Raw genomic sequence first — 13,018 nt, forward strand, 5'->3', positions numbered from 1 at the left:
CTGGTCAATGAGTTTGTGAATTACAGTCTGAAGATCCAGTGTAGCAAATTTGGTGTTAATTGATTGAAAAATGTGGGATGAGATATGTTTATTAATCTTTACAGGTTTTGTTTGCTTTTCTTCATAATTGAACATGAACTTCAGCAGCTGTGTACTCAGTCAGTTGCCAATCAATCGATTTAGTCATTGTAATCCTCGGCGGGGGTTGGGTAGGGTTGCCAACAGCGATGTCTCCGATTCGTGGATTTCTCTGTATGAAGTGTTGGTTTCAGAGGACAGAATGAAAGATATTTTTTTTAATTCAATTTTTGAGATAAAATTCTGAAAAAAATCACACTACATCTTGGATATGTGGCCAATGTTGTCACTTTTTATGAGGATGATCAGACATTGATTTGGCGAGAATTAATAGGAACTGTATACAGAACTGTTAACAGTAAAACCTTTTGATGTGCTGTGGGCTCAATTTTTCATATTTCAAAAATCTGTGAGGGTCGTTTGGTAAGGACAGTCTGAAGATACAGTATATCAATTTTGGTGTCAATTGAACAAAAATTGTGGGAGGCTATAGGTTTGATAGGTTTTACAGTTTATGAAGAAATCAGAGTGATGGACTTCAAAATTCCTGCAAGGTCAGAGCATATGAAAGTTTTGTCTCACTTGGGACTACATTCACGTGGTGGTTTTACAGTGATAGCACCTATGGCTGATTTGTTATGATTTTTTAAAGTTTTAAACTTTAGACTGTTGCTGTAGCGCCACCTTCAGCTTTATTGACCTACAATGCAGGTTGAGGACTTTGGGTATAGTACTGGAGCTATGTGCAAATTTTGGTGATTTTTTGTCCACGGGAAGTTAGACTTCAGTGTAAGATGGAGAATAATAATAATAATAATAGTAATAATAACTAGAAAGTACATTTCCTGGAGAAAATGTGAGGTGGGCTAGCTGCTGCAGCTGTATGTAACCGCTACTGTTAGAACTACTATGGACCAGGCAATCTCCATGCACCCACCGGCGAAGACCGTGCGTCTCTAGCCCACTCAGGGGCTGAGTTGTGGGGTCTGTGGCGTGGACAGTGGCATGGTGGTGAGACTCCGCCCCCTCAGGTCAGAGCTGGTCAAGGACAGTGTACCCCTCTCTGGACCACCTACCCGCCCACACCGGTGAAGACCATGTGTCTCTAGCCCAATCAGGGGCTGAGTTGTGGGGCCCTTGGCGTAGATAGTGGCATGGTGGTGAGACTCGGCCCCCTCAGGTCAGAGCTGGTTGAGGACAGTGTACCCCTCTCCGGGGCACCTACCCGCCCGCACCGGTGAAGACCATGTGTCTCTAGCCCACTCAGGGGCTGAGTTGTGAAGAAAGTGAAGAAAGAAAGAAAGAAAGAAAGAAAGAAAGAAAGAAAGAAAGAAAGAAGGAAGGAAGGAAGGAAGGAAGGAAGGAAGGAAGGAAGGAAGGAAGGAAGGATGGAAGGAAGGAAGGAAGGATGGAAGGAAGGAAGGAAGGAAGGAAGGAAGGAAGGAAGGAAAGAAGGAAGGAAGGATGGAAGGAAGGAAGGATGGATGGATGGATGGATGGATGGAAGGATGGATGGATGGAGGGATGGAAGAAAGAAAGAAAGAAAGAAAGAAGAAAGAAAGAAAGAAAGAAAGAAAGAAAGAAAGAAAGAAAGAAAGAAAGAAAGAAAAGAAAGATGGATGAAAGAAAGGATGGAAGAAAGAAAGAAAGAGAGAAAGAAAGAAAGAAAGAAAGAAAGAAAGAAGGAAGGAAGGAAGGAAGGATGGAAGGAAGGAAGGAAGGAAGGAAGGATGGAAGGAAGGAAGGAAGGATGGAAGGAAGGAAGGAAGGAAAGAAAGAAAGAAAGAAAGAAAGAAAGAAAGAAAGAAAGAAAGAAAGAAAGAAAGAAAGAAAGAAAGAAAGAAAGAAAGAAAGAAGGATGGAAGGAAGGACAGAAGGAAGGATGGATGGATGGATGGAAGGAAGAACAGAAGGATGGAAGGAAGAACAGAAGGAAGGACGGAAGGAAGGAAGGAAAGATGGAAGGAAGGATGGAAGGAAGAAAGAAAGAAAGAAAGAAAGAAAGAAGGATGGATGGAAGAAAGAAAGAAAGAAAGAAAGAAGGAAAGAAGGATGGATGGATGAAAGAAAGATGGATGGATGGAAAAAAGAAAGAAGGATGGAAGAAAGGAGGAAGGATGGAAGGAAGGAAAGATGGAAAGAAGGAAGGATGGAAGGAAGGACGGAAGGATGGAAGGAAGGAAGGAAGGAAGGAAGGAAGGATGGAAGGAAGGAAGGAAGGAAGGAAGGAAGGAAGGAAGGAAGGAAGGAAGGAAGGCTGGAAAGTAGGAAGGATGGAAAGAAGGATGGAAGGAAGGAAAGAAGGAAGGATGGAAGGAAAGAAGGACGGAAGGAAGTAAGGATGGAAGGAAGGAAGGACAGAAGAAAGGATGGAAGGAAGGAATGACGGAAGGAAGGATGTAAGGAAGGAAAGAAAGAAAGAAGGAAGGACGGACGGAGGGAAGGAAGGATGGATGGAAGGAAAGAAAGAAAGAAGGAAGGAAGGAAGGAAGGAAGGAAGGAAGGAAGGAAGGAAAGGAAGGAAGGATGGAAGGATGGATGGAAGGAAGGAAGGAAGGAAAAAAAGGAAGGAAGGAAGGAAGGAAGGAAGGAAGGAAGGAAGGAAGGAAGGAAGGAAGGAAGGAAGGAAGGAAGGAAAGATGGATGGAAGGAAGGAAGGAAGGAATGAATCTGAATGCTACCAGAGTAGTCATAAAAGGGTGCCTCTACAGAGAGCCTGCACGTGTCCCCAAATTCAAATCCCAACTGACACTGAGCATCCTCTCATTCACTTCAATGGAAAGGCATGTTGGCTTCAGACAGCTCTCTCTCAAAAAGTATAAAGGTCACAGCCTAGATATTGACACCGTAGGAATCCTGAGAAAATGCTGAACATTTAAGGCTATGATATGTCCGTGTAGCTTAAAAACTAGGCATGGCGACGAGTTAGAAAAAGGGTAAAAATGCAAAATTAGCAGCTCAAAAGGTGTGTGGGCCCATACGTTTCAATGGAGAGCGCAGTTGCCGAACAAATCGTCATACAGCGAAAACTATAAGTCACACGGCTTAGATACGTACATTGTACGAATCAGCACAGTTATGGGAACGCTTCGATATATAATATGTGTATTAGCTGTTAAAACTGTAGGCATAGCGACAAGTTAGAAAAAGAGTAAAAATGCAAAATTACCAGCTCAAAAGCTAGAGTGCGTTGCCATACGTTTCAATGAGGAGCGCAGTTGCCGAACAAATCATCATACAGCGAAAAGTATAAGTCACACTGCTTAGATACTTACATTGTACGAATCAGCACAGTTGTGTGAACATTTTGATGTATAATATGTGTGTGAGCTTTCAAAACTGTAGGAGTGTCAGCAGTTTACAAAATGTGTGAATATTTTCAAAGCAACTGCTGCCACCACTCTAAAAACAAAGTTTCTGAACATTCCAAAAGCAGTTTCAAGCAGTTTCAATGGGACAAAAAATAGTTTTAAAAGTTAAATTTCTAAAAAACTATAAAAAATATCAAAAATCTGAATGGATCCGTTCAAGAGCTGAACGTCATGAACATTTTAAAGTTTGAATGAAGTTTCTAGCACAAAGTATGAAGAACTAGTTAAGGTTCAAAAAAGTGGGGAGAATAATAAGAAAGAAAGAAAGAAAGAAAGAAAGAAAGAAAGAAAGAAAGAAAGAAAGAAAGAAAGAAAGAAAGAAAGAAAGAAAAAGGAAAGAAGAAAGAAAGAAAGAAAGAGAAAGAAAGAAAGAAAGAAAGAAAGAAAGAAAGAAAGAAAGAAAGAAAGAATGGGAATATCACAAGTTGGGCTAGCTTCTGCAAGCTAGCCCACCTAATAATAATAATAATATAGGCAAATACAATAGGGTTCCGGCAGCTACGCTGCCTGGCCCCTAAATACACATGGAACCACAGAACACACACGCAAACCTCACACTCGCACACAAAAACTCACACAAGGGAACGCATCAGAAACATAATTTAGATGAGCCTGAGAATATGAGCCAGAATGAGGGATGATGGAATCTGCTTCTGTCTTTCAGGACATCTTCTGGTCAGTTTATATAGGTAAGTAGAGTGTGTTTCACTTTCAAATGGAGTCTTAATACTTTCAAATGGAGTCTTAATAAGGATGAAGTTTGTGTATGGTCTGATTAAACCATAATGTGTGTGTGTGTGTGTGGGTGTGTGTGTGTGTGTGTGTGTGTGTGTGTGTGTGTGTGTGTGTGTGTGTGTGTGTGTGTGTGTGTGTGCTTGCGTGCGTTTGTGTGTGTGTGTGTGTGTGTGTGTGTGTGTGCTTGCGTGCGTTTGTGTGTGTGTGTGTGTGTGTGTGTGCTTGCGTTTGTGTGTGTGTGTGTGTGTGTGTGTGTGTGTGTGCTTGCGTGCGTTTGTGTGCGTTTGTGTGGGTGTGTGTGTGCGTGTTCGTGCCTGCAGATGGGGACCAGTGTGCTGAGAAGCCTTGTAAGAATGGGGCCCTGTGCTCCGACAGCGTGGGGGGCTACGACTGCGTCTGCAAGTCCGGCTTCTCAGGGGTCCACTGTGAGAAAGGTGAGACAAGCTTGTTACCAGGGGTCCAGGGGAGAGAGAAGCTTGTTACCAGGGGTCCAGGGGAGAGAGAAGCTTGTTACCAGGGGTCCAGGGCAGAGAAGCTTGTTACCCGGGGTCCAGGGGAGAGAAGCTTGTTACCAGGGGTCCAGGGGAGAGAAGCTTGTTACCAGGGGTCCAGGGAAGAGAGAAGCCTGTTACCAGGGGTCCAGGGAAGAGAGAAGCTTGTTACCAGGGGTCCAGGGGAGAGAAGCTTGTTACCAGGGGTCCAGGGAAGAGAGAAGCTTGTTACCAGGGGTCCAGGGGAGAGAAGCTTGTTACCAGGGGTCCAGGGGAGAGAGAAGCTTGTTACCAGGGGTCCAGGGCAGAGAAGCTTGTTACCCGGGGTCCAGGGGAGAGAAGCTTGTTACCAGGGGTCCAGGGGAGAGAAGCTTGTTACCAGGGGTCCAGGGAAGAGAGAAGCTTGTTACCAGGGGTCCAGGGGAGAGAAGCTTGTTACCAGGGGTCCAGGGGAGATAAGCTTGTTACCAGGGGTCCAGGGGAGAGAGAAGCTTGTTACCAGGGGTCCAGGGGAGAGAAGCTTGTTACCAGGGGTCCAGGGGAGAGAGAAGCTTGTTACCAGGGGTCCAGGGGAGAGAAGCTTGTTACCAGGGGTCCAGGGGAGAGAAGCTTGTTACCAGGGGTCCAGGAGAGAGAAGCTTGTTACCAGGGGTCCAGGGAAGAGAGAAGCTTGTTACCAGGGGTCCAGGGGAGAGAAGCTTGTTACCAGGGGTCCAGGGGAGAGAGAAGCTTGTTACCAGGGGTCCAGGGCAGAGAAGCTTGTTACCAGGGGTCCAGGGGAGAGAAGCTTGTTACCAGGGGTCCAGGGGAGAGAAGCTTGTTACCAGGGGTCCAGGGGAGATAAGCTTGTTACCAGGGGTCCAGGGGAGAGAAGCTTGTTACCAGGGGTCCAGGGGAGAGAGAAGCTTGTTACCAGGGGTCCAGGGGAGAGAAGCTTGTTACCAGGGGTCCAGGGGAGAGAAGCTTGTTACCAGGGGTCCAGGAGAGAGAAGCTTGTTACCAGGGGTCCAGGGGAGAGAAGCTTGTTACCAGGGGTCCAGGGGAGAGAAGCTTGTTACCAGGGGTCCAGGGGAGAGAGAAGCTTGTTACCAGGGGTCCAGGAGAGAGAAGCTTGTTACCAGGGGTCCAGGGAAGAGAGAAGCTTGTTACCAGGGGTCCAGGAGAGAGATGCTTGTTACCAGGGGTCCAGGGGAGAGAAGCTTGTTACCAGGGGTCCAGGAGAGAGAAGCTTGTTACCAGGGGTCCAGGGGAGAGAGAAGCTTGTTACCAGGCAGGGCTGGACTGGCCATGTGGCGTACCGGGCAAATGCCCGGTGGGCCGGACCTACTTGTGGGCCGATCTAAAAAAAAAAAGAGCTAACGAATGGCCCATAGAGCAGGGACAGCGGCCCATTGGTACATTTTCTATACTGTCCCCCCGTCAACAAATCGCGCAGCAGCACCCCCCCCCCCGTCAACAAATCGCGCAGCATCCCCCCCCCCCTCCCCCCCGTCAACAAATCGCGCAGCACCCCCCCCCCCCCCCCCCCCCGTCAACAAATCGCGCAGCAGCACCCCCCCCCCCCCCTTCAACAAATCGCGCACCCCCCCCCCCCCCCCCCCGTCAACAAATCGCGCAGCACCCCCCCCCCCCCCCCCGTCAACAAATCGCGCAGCACACACCCCCCCCCCCCCCCCCCGTCAACAAATCGAAACTGAAGGTGTTCCATCTCAACGCGTCGGCTCGGCTAGTGGCCTGATTGGGGCTACATTTCCCGGTAGGAAATATTCACCCAGTCCAGCCCTGTTACCAGGGGTCCAGGGGAGAGAAGCTCATCATTTAACCAGTGGTCCAGGGGAGAGAGAAGCTTGTCATTTCACCACAGCAGTGGTGTCTGAATAACATACTCTCTCATGATAGTATCAGAAGGTTTCAGGAACACGTCACATGACCGAAGTATTCATCCAAGCCATGGTGATATTAGTTTGTGTTTTAATATGACGTTCTATGTAGGATGGGTTGAGTACAGACAGCAAAATAGACAGCAAATGTCGGTTGGAAAATGGACTTATAAAGATACCATTTTCTTTTATCGTTTGTACTTTTATTGAGGGAGGGAAAGCAATAACAGAAATATATGATTGTCCTGAGAAACAAAAATCTATCCTTTACCCCCTCCAAACATTGACACGTTTCTAGGTAGTTTGTTGGTTGTGAACCTAACCCCCCCACCCCTGTCCTCTCAGACCAGACCGGGTGTGTTCTGGATAAGACCAAGGGCTGCAGTCAGTTCTGTAAACCAGGATACGTGTCCTATGAGTGTTCCTGCGCCCGCGGCTGGAAGCTGGACACCAGAAACAAGGACAAGTGTGTCGCTGCAGGTGTGTATCCGCTCCTACGTTCATCTACTAACTCTACTGGTAACTCTACTGGTAACTCTACTGGTAACCCTACTGGTAACCCTACTGGTAACCCTACTGGTGGGGTCAAGAGGGTTTGAAGTTTAAGTCAGGTTTTACTCACTATTTCATTTTTTTGGTTGCTACCTCTTCCTTTCCTTGCTCTTCGTCTCTCTCTCTACCTCTCTCTACATATCTCTGTACGTCATTCTCTCTCTCTCTCTCTCTCTCTCTCTCTCTCTCTCTTTCTCTCTCTCTCTCTCTCACTCTCTCTCTCTATCTCTTTCTGGCTACATATCTGTCCACCTATCTATCTGTATCCCGCTCTCTTTTTTCACTCTCTTTCACTCTTGCTCTTTCTCTCTACCTATCTGTCTCCATCCCTCTCTTTCTTTCTCTCTGTACCTCTCTGCTTCTCTCTTTCTTTCTTTCTTTCTTTCTTTATTGCTTTCTTTCTTTCTCTCTCTCTTTCTCTGTCTACCTGTCTCTTTCTGCTTGTCTCTCTCTCCCTCTCTCTCTCTCTCTACATATGTGTCTACCTATCTATCTGTATCCCACTTTTTTCTCTACCTGTCTCTCTCGCTCTCCCTCTCTCTCCCTCAGTGTCGTATCCCTGTGGTAAGGTGGGCAGTCTGAGTCAGTGGGAGAACCGTCTGGCGGCCAACGTCCGCAACAACTTCCAGGGATTCAGCTGCAACTCTGGGGAGTGCCCCTGGCAGGTATGCGCGCGCACACACACAAACACATACACACACACACGCACGCACACACACACACACACACAGCTACAGTAAGCACCTTTCATAGACCTACAGATACAGAGAAATCCTCTTCTGAATAGATCGTAACAGTGACCGCCCATTTTTTTTAACAGCTCTGGTTACGGAAGTTTCAGAAATTCCATATATACAATTTTAAACACCGAACTAAGCCAACTGGCTATGAGATGAATCATGATCTTAAAACATTTGATTCTGAATGAAGAAAAAAAAAGGAAAAGGTACAAGACTGTACAGAATTATTTTAAGAGTGAAGGAACTACTCATCCCATAACCTTTCCAGTGACGTCCAACCTAAAATGACATTTTGTGACCATTTCTCTTGCTGCTAGCTAGTCACAGTAGCTACATTGTCACTGATGTCAATAAACATATGATATCAAATACGTTTCTCATTCATTTATGGAAAATAATCACAAAGGGAAATAATGGTTGCTCTGTGGTAGGTGATCATCGAGTTCAGTGGAAGCCATGTTAGCAGGCAACTCGCCAACCCGCAAAACAGCCGAAAGTTCAGTTTGTGGGTTTGGTAAACATTTCCAGGGCTAGTTCTACTAATCAGAGACGTCACTGTTATACTTTAGGATTGTGGGTAGTGTAGTAAGTAAGTAGACCAATGGTTCTCAAGCCTAGTGGCGACTACTTCTCCAAAGCAAATAGCTAGTTTTTCTTAAAACAAGGTTAATATCATAAGGGTTGTGGCTTCTACAGGGGCATACACCACTGTTTCACAATCTCATAGCTCATGCTAAGTTACCTTGGATGACTATGACATTATGGCTAATAGTCAAAATCCTCTCTTCAGAATATGAATGGGATTTTCACTTCTGGAAGCTCACTGTTGCGCTCGATAGAAAGAGGGGCTTCTCATTCTCTCATGACATCACACACATTAGGATCTGAAATTCAAATCTAGGTATATTAAGACGATGCACACAGCATTTTTTTAGTTTTCTTATACATTCTTTGTGATGTTCTATGTGTGTGTGTGTGTGTGTGTATGTGTGTCTCCAGGCCATCCTGAAGAGTGCAGAGTCCAGTGGGTACTGCAGCGGTGTGATCTTGAAGGAGAACCTGGTCCTGACTACAGCCCAGTGTGCCAGCAAGTACAGCGCCTTCCAGGTGGCTGTGGGTGAGTAGGCAAGGGCGACGCAACGTGTGTGTGTGTGTAAGTGCATGCGCATGTATGTGTGTGTATGTGTGTGTGTAAGTGCATGCAGTGGCGATTTTAGCATGGCATTTCTGGAGGGGCAGTTTTATATTACGTCACCATCACAAGAACTAAAGGTAGCCAATTAGTCTACGGTAGGTACATCAGAGCAGAGGCTACAACACACAAAGATAACGACACATTAACACACGCAGAGTAGGCTAATTAGACCCATAAGAGAGCGCATGCCCGGTCCAGGGTTCTGAAAGTGACAAGTGCGCCCATCAGACCTGGGCACTACGCATAACCTAGTACTCCACTTATATCACAGCCAAATAGTCTACTACAGTGACGGCGCACTGTCCACATTAGTCATCATGTCCAACAAACTATGCTATCAGAGGTGCAACAGAATCGCCATACGAACCGATATGCGCGCGCGCGCACACACTCACGCACAAAGATGAACTCACCAATGCAGCTCACTTGAATAGGAAGGTAGCGCGGCGGTTCTTTGCGTGCGCAAACCTCTCGATGACTTTACTGTTGAAGTCAATTTGTCCCTGGATGAACGGGTTTTCAATGGAAAGCATAGCCAGGGCGTTCAGTCGCTGTTGTCCCATTGTGTTTCTTGTGAATGTTTTGATTCTCTTTAATGTTGAAAAGTTCCTCTCTGCCTCGGCAGAGGATGTTGAGCTGCCCCAGTAAACCCAGCTTCATGGCACAGCTCAGATGGGACGCAGAGCTTTCATGCTTCGCGGTTCTTTCTGACAGATGTTTAATGTCTTTGAATCCAGACGATGCCCAAACAGAGTCTCCACCAAAAAGAATACACGGGAAACAGAACAGCGCACTTTTCGAGGTGCTAGCAGTTAGCCACTTCTTTTTTTCAAACCATTCCTGTTTGAAGGTACGGGTTACCTTTTCTCCAGCCTGAAGCAGCACCAATTCTTCTGGTCGGTGTGGCCCTAAACGTTTTATTTCCAGTTTCTCTTCCAGTTTCAATGTACTAAACCGCACATTCAACAAATAATCTACACTATTCATTTTTGTTGCACCTGAAAACACTTTAAATCTCTACAAAACTTTAGCTAGCAGCATTGGCTAACGTAGATCGACAATGACGGTGACCCAGTAGTTCAACTTTGATCAACGTTGTTTTATTATTCCCGGGCTAAACCTGTTGCCAGGTAGATTTCGTTGGGGCAGAGACTTTTCTGCCCCTCCACCCAATGAAATCTGCGTGATATTTTTTCACATTACTCCCGACCACGCTCACATTGTCGCTATAGCAACAGTAGGGGAGAACGCTTCGGTGCCCCTCTGCCGAGTCAGAGCAGTCTGTGACACACTCATACAAAGGGAATAACTGCAAAACAGCACAATACATAGTGTCAGTCAGGTTTATTATATTTAGACATGCTATTTTAACCACTGAATCACTATTTTGTATTAATTATAAATTAGATTTTTCCGAAACACAGTTGTAGGCTAAGATGCATCTTGCACAACAGCGCCACCTCTGGTGGGGCACTGCCCCACCTGCCCCTAATGTAAAATCGCCACTGAGTGCATGTACTGTATGTGTGTGTGTGTGTGTGTGTGTGTGTGTGTGTGTGTGTGTGTGTGTGAATGCGCATGTATGTGTGTGTATGTGTGTGTGTGTGTATGTGTGTGTGTGTGTGTGTGTGTGTGCGTGCGCATGTATGTGTGTGTGTATGTGTGTGTGTGTGTGTGTGTGTGTGCATGAACCTTAGATCACCTACAGTATGTGTACAGAGCATGTGTGTGTGCATGCGTGTGCGTCAGTCAGTCACTCAACACACTCCCTGGCCCCCCCCTCCTAGGTAAGCGTGTGACGTCCTATGAAGACGGCGAGCAGACGCTCTACGTGAAGCTCGTCCACGTCCACCCGCGCTACGTCGACGGCCGCCCCGACAACGACCTGGCCGTGGTTGAGCTCCGCGACCGCATCGTCTTCAAGAGGAACGTGGTCGCCGCCTGCCTGCCCGAGCGCGACTTCGCCGACCACGTGCTGTTGACCGGCGAGCACCCCGCCGTGGTCACCGGCTGGCGGGAGGCCAAGGACGGCCCGGACGTCCTGGGCGGGCTCACCGTCAACCAGCTGGCGTACGAGCGGCTGCCGGCTTGCCTGGAGCGCCATGGCGCGCTGGCCACCAACAAGGTGGGCTGCACCGCCCCGCGGGCCAACGCCGACTGTGCCATGGGGCCCGGCAGCGCCCTGCTCACCCTCCACAGGGAAGTGTTCTTCCTGACCGGCGTAGTCAGCCGGCCAGCAGGGGGCGACTGCGGCCGGGGCTACCTCTTCCAGAAGGTGTCCCGCTTCCTGCCCTGGCTGCAGTCTCTCATGGACTCACGCTGAGGGGGGAGGAGATTTAGGGGTGGGGGGGGGTGGAGCTAAAGGGAGGAGAGGAGGAATAAGACTGAGAAGGGAAGGTATTGGAGGGATGGAGAGAGATTGGGCTGAAAGAGGCTTTTCTTCTGTGTACTTTTAGGTCAGTCTTTTAAGTAGGAATGGTCTCGTTTAACGTGAATACTGTCTAAATCCTTGAATATTACTGTACTATTTTATCGAAATAACATACCAATCTCCTCATATAGGCTGTCACCCAACTAATGCATGTCTACCATTCTGAAAACTGTGAATGTATTTGTGGTTCTCTCTTTGCCCACAAGGTGGCACTCTGTGATCAGGTGACGGATGTTATTATGAGAAGGTACTATGAGAAGCCTCGTGCCCTCCTACTAAACGTAGTGACTGGCAAAGTGCCCCTGAAAGGAAGAGTAAATTATGCATCATGCATTTTGTGTTGCTGTTATACCTGAACCGATGTTGTTTTCTGCCAACCACTGCGCTGGCTGCCGAGCCCAAGGCTGTGTAAACGCCGTTCTCTTCTGAAAAATGTCCTAATAAAACTTAACAACATAGGAGTTGGTGTGAGTGCAATTACTGGTATGTGTCTCGTTAGGAATGGGTGCCATGTTGTTTGTCGGTTAGCCTGGTCTCTGCTAACTGTTAGTAACCACCACCAAAAATAGAACTATGTAGTCTACTCAACCATAAACACAGTTTGAATGGGCTCTTGTCCATAGACATTATTCTAGACAAATTCCTAGTGTGTGTGTAACATATACATTGCCAATAAAACGGATCTTGAATCTTGAAAATGAATTTTTAATCTTATGACACTGGTGAAGGTGAACCTAGCATTGACATTCCTGGTGCTTGTCAAACAGCACACACATTCCCCGCTGCCCCTAATATCACATTCTCTCTGTGTCGTTTGGCAACGTTTTCCCACAATCCTCGGTGGAGACGCCATCGTCCTCCTTCTCTCCTCTCACAGCCCCGGGGGCTAATACATCCATGCCCGGGGGAGAGCAGGGCCCTGGTTGCAGGAAGGAGGGGGGGAAAGGGGGGGGGGGGGTAGTATAAGGAGAGAGAGGAAGGAAGAGAGGGAAGAAAGAGAAAGAAAGAGAGAGACGCCGACAACAAAACCTGTCCTGACACTTTGGGAGCAGGCGTTTGAAAGAGTCCCCCGCCCCTGCCCCCCCCCCCCCCCCATCCGAAAACTGAGGGGCCAAAAGCCCTTCACTGGTTGTTGCCATGGTCACCCTCCCAGGAGATGGCTCCTGGTTCCTAAAAATGTCCCCTTCTCCTTAATGGTGCTGTCCAATAGGGATGAATCTGAGAGGAACTCCTTCCTTCCTGAGTCAGGCCTGAACAGACCAACTCAACACCCTGAGACACAGACCAACTCAACACCCAGAACAGACCAACTCAACACCCAGAACAGACCAACTCAACACCCTGAGACACAGACCAACTCAACACACAGAACAGACCAACTCAACACCCTGAGACACAGACCAACTCATCACCCAGAACAGACCAACTCAACACCCAGAACAGACCAACTCAACACCCAGAGACACAGACCAACTCAACACCCAGAGACACAGACCAACTCAACACCCAGAGACACAGACCAGATCAACTACAGACCAGATCAGA

The 13,018-nt window shown here is 47.4% G+C and overlaps 1 protein-coding gene across 1 annotated transcript in view; it reads left to right on the forward strand.

Annotated features, from left to right (window-relative positions):
- The window catches only part of proza (protein Z, vitamin K-dependent plasma glycoprotein a), a 16,142-nt gene extending 4,208 nt beyond the window's left edge, over nucleotides 1–11,934 (forward strand). Inside the window, exons 3-8 of the mRNA XM_084438055.1 lie at nucleotides 4,114–4,138; nucleotides 4,505–4,618; nucleotides 6,901–7,035; nucleotides 7,657–7,772; nucleotides 8,847–8,964; nucleotides 10,830–11,934. Of these exons, the coding sequence (XP_084294181.1) occupies nucleotides 4,114–4,138; nucleotides 4,505–4,618; nucleotides 6,901–7,035; nucleotides 7,657–7,772; nucleotides 8,847–8,964; nucleotides 10,830–11,365 (1,044 nt within the window). The 3' untranslated portion in view covers nucleotides 11,366–11,934. The remainder of the gene's footprint in view (nucleotides 1–4,113; nucleotides 4,139–4,504; nucleotides 4,619–6,900; nucleotides 7,036–7,656; nucleotides 7,773–8,846; nucleotides 8,965–10,829) is intronic.
- The last annotated feature ends 1,084 nt before the right edge of the window (nucleotides 11,935–13,018 follow it).

Source organism: Borostomias antarcticus (assembly GCF_949987555.1).
Source record: "Borostomias antarcticus genome assembly, chromosome: 5".
Classification (NCBI taxonomy): domain Eukaryota; kingdom Metazoa; phylum Chordata; class Actinopteri; order Stomiiformes; family Stomiidae; genus Borostomias; species Borostomias antarcticus.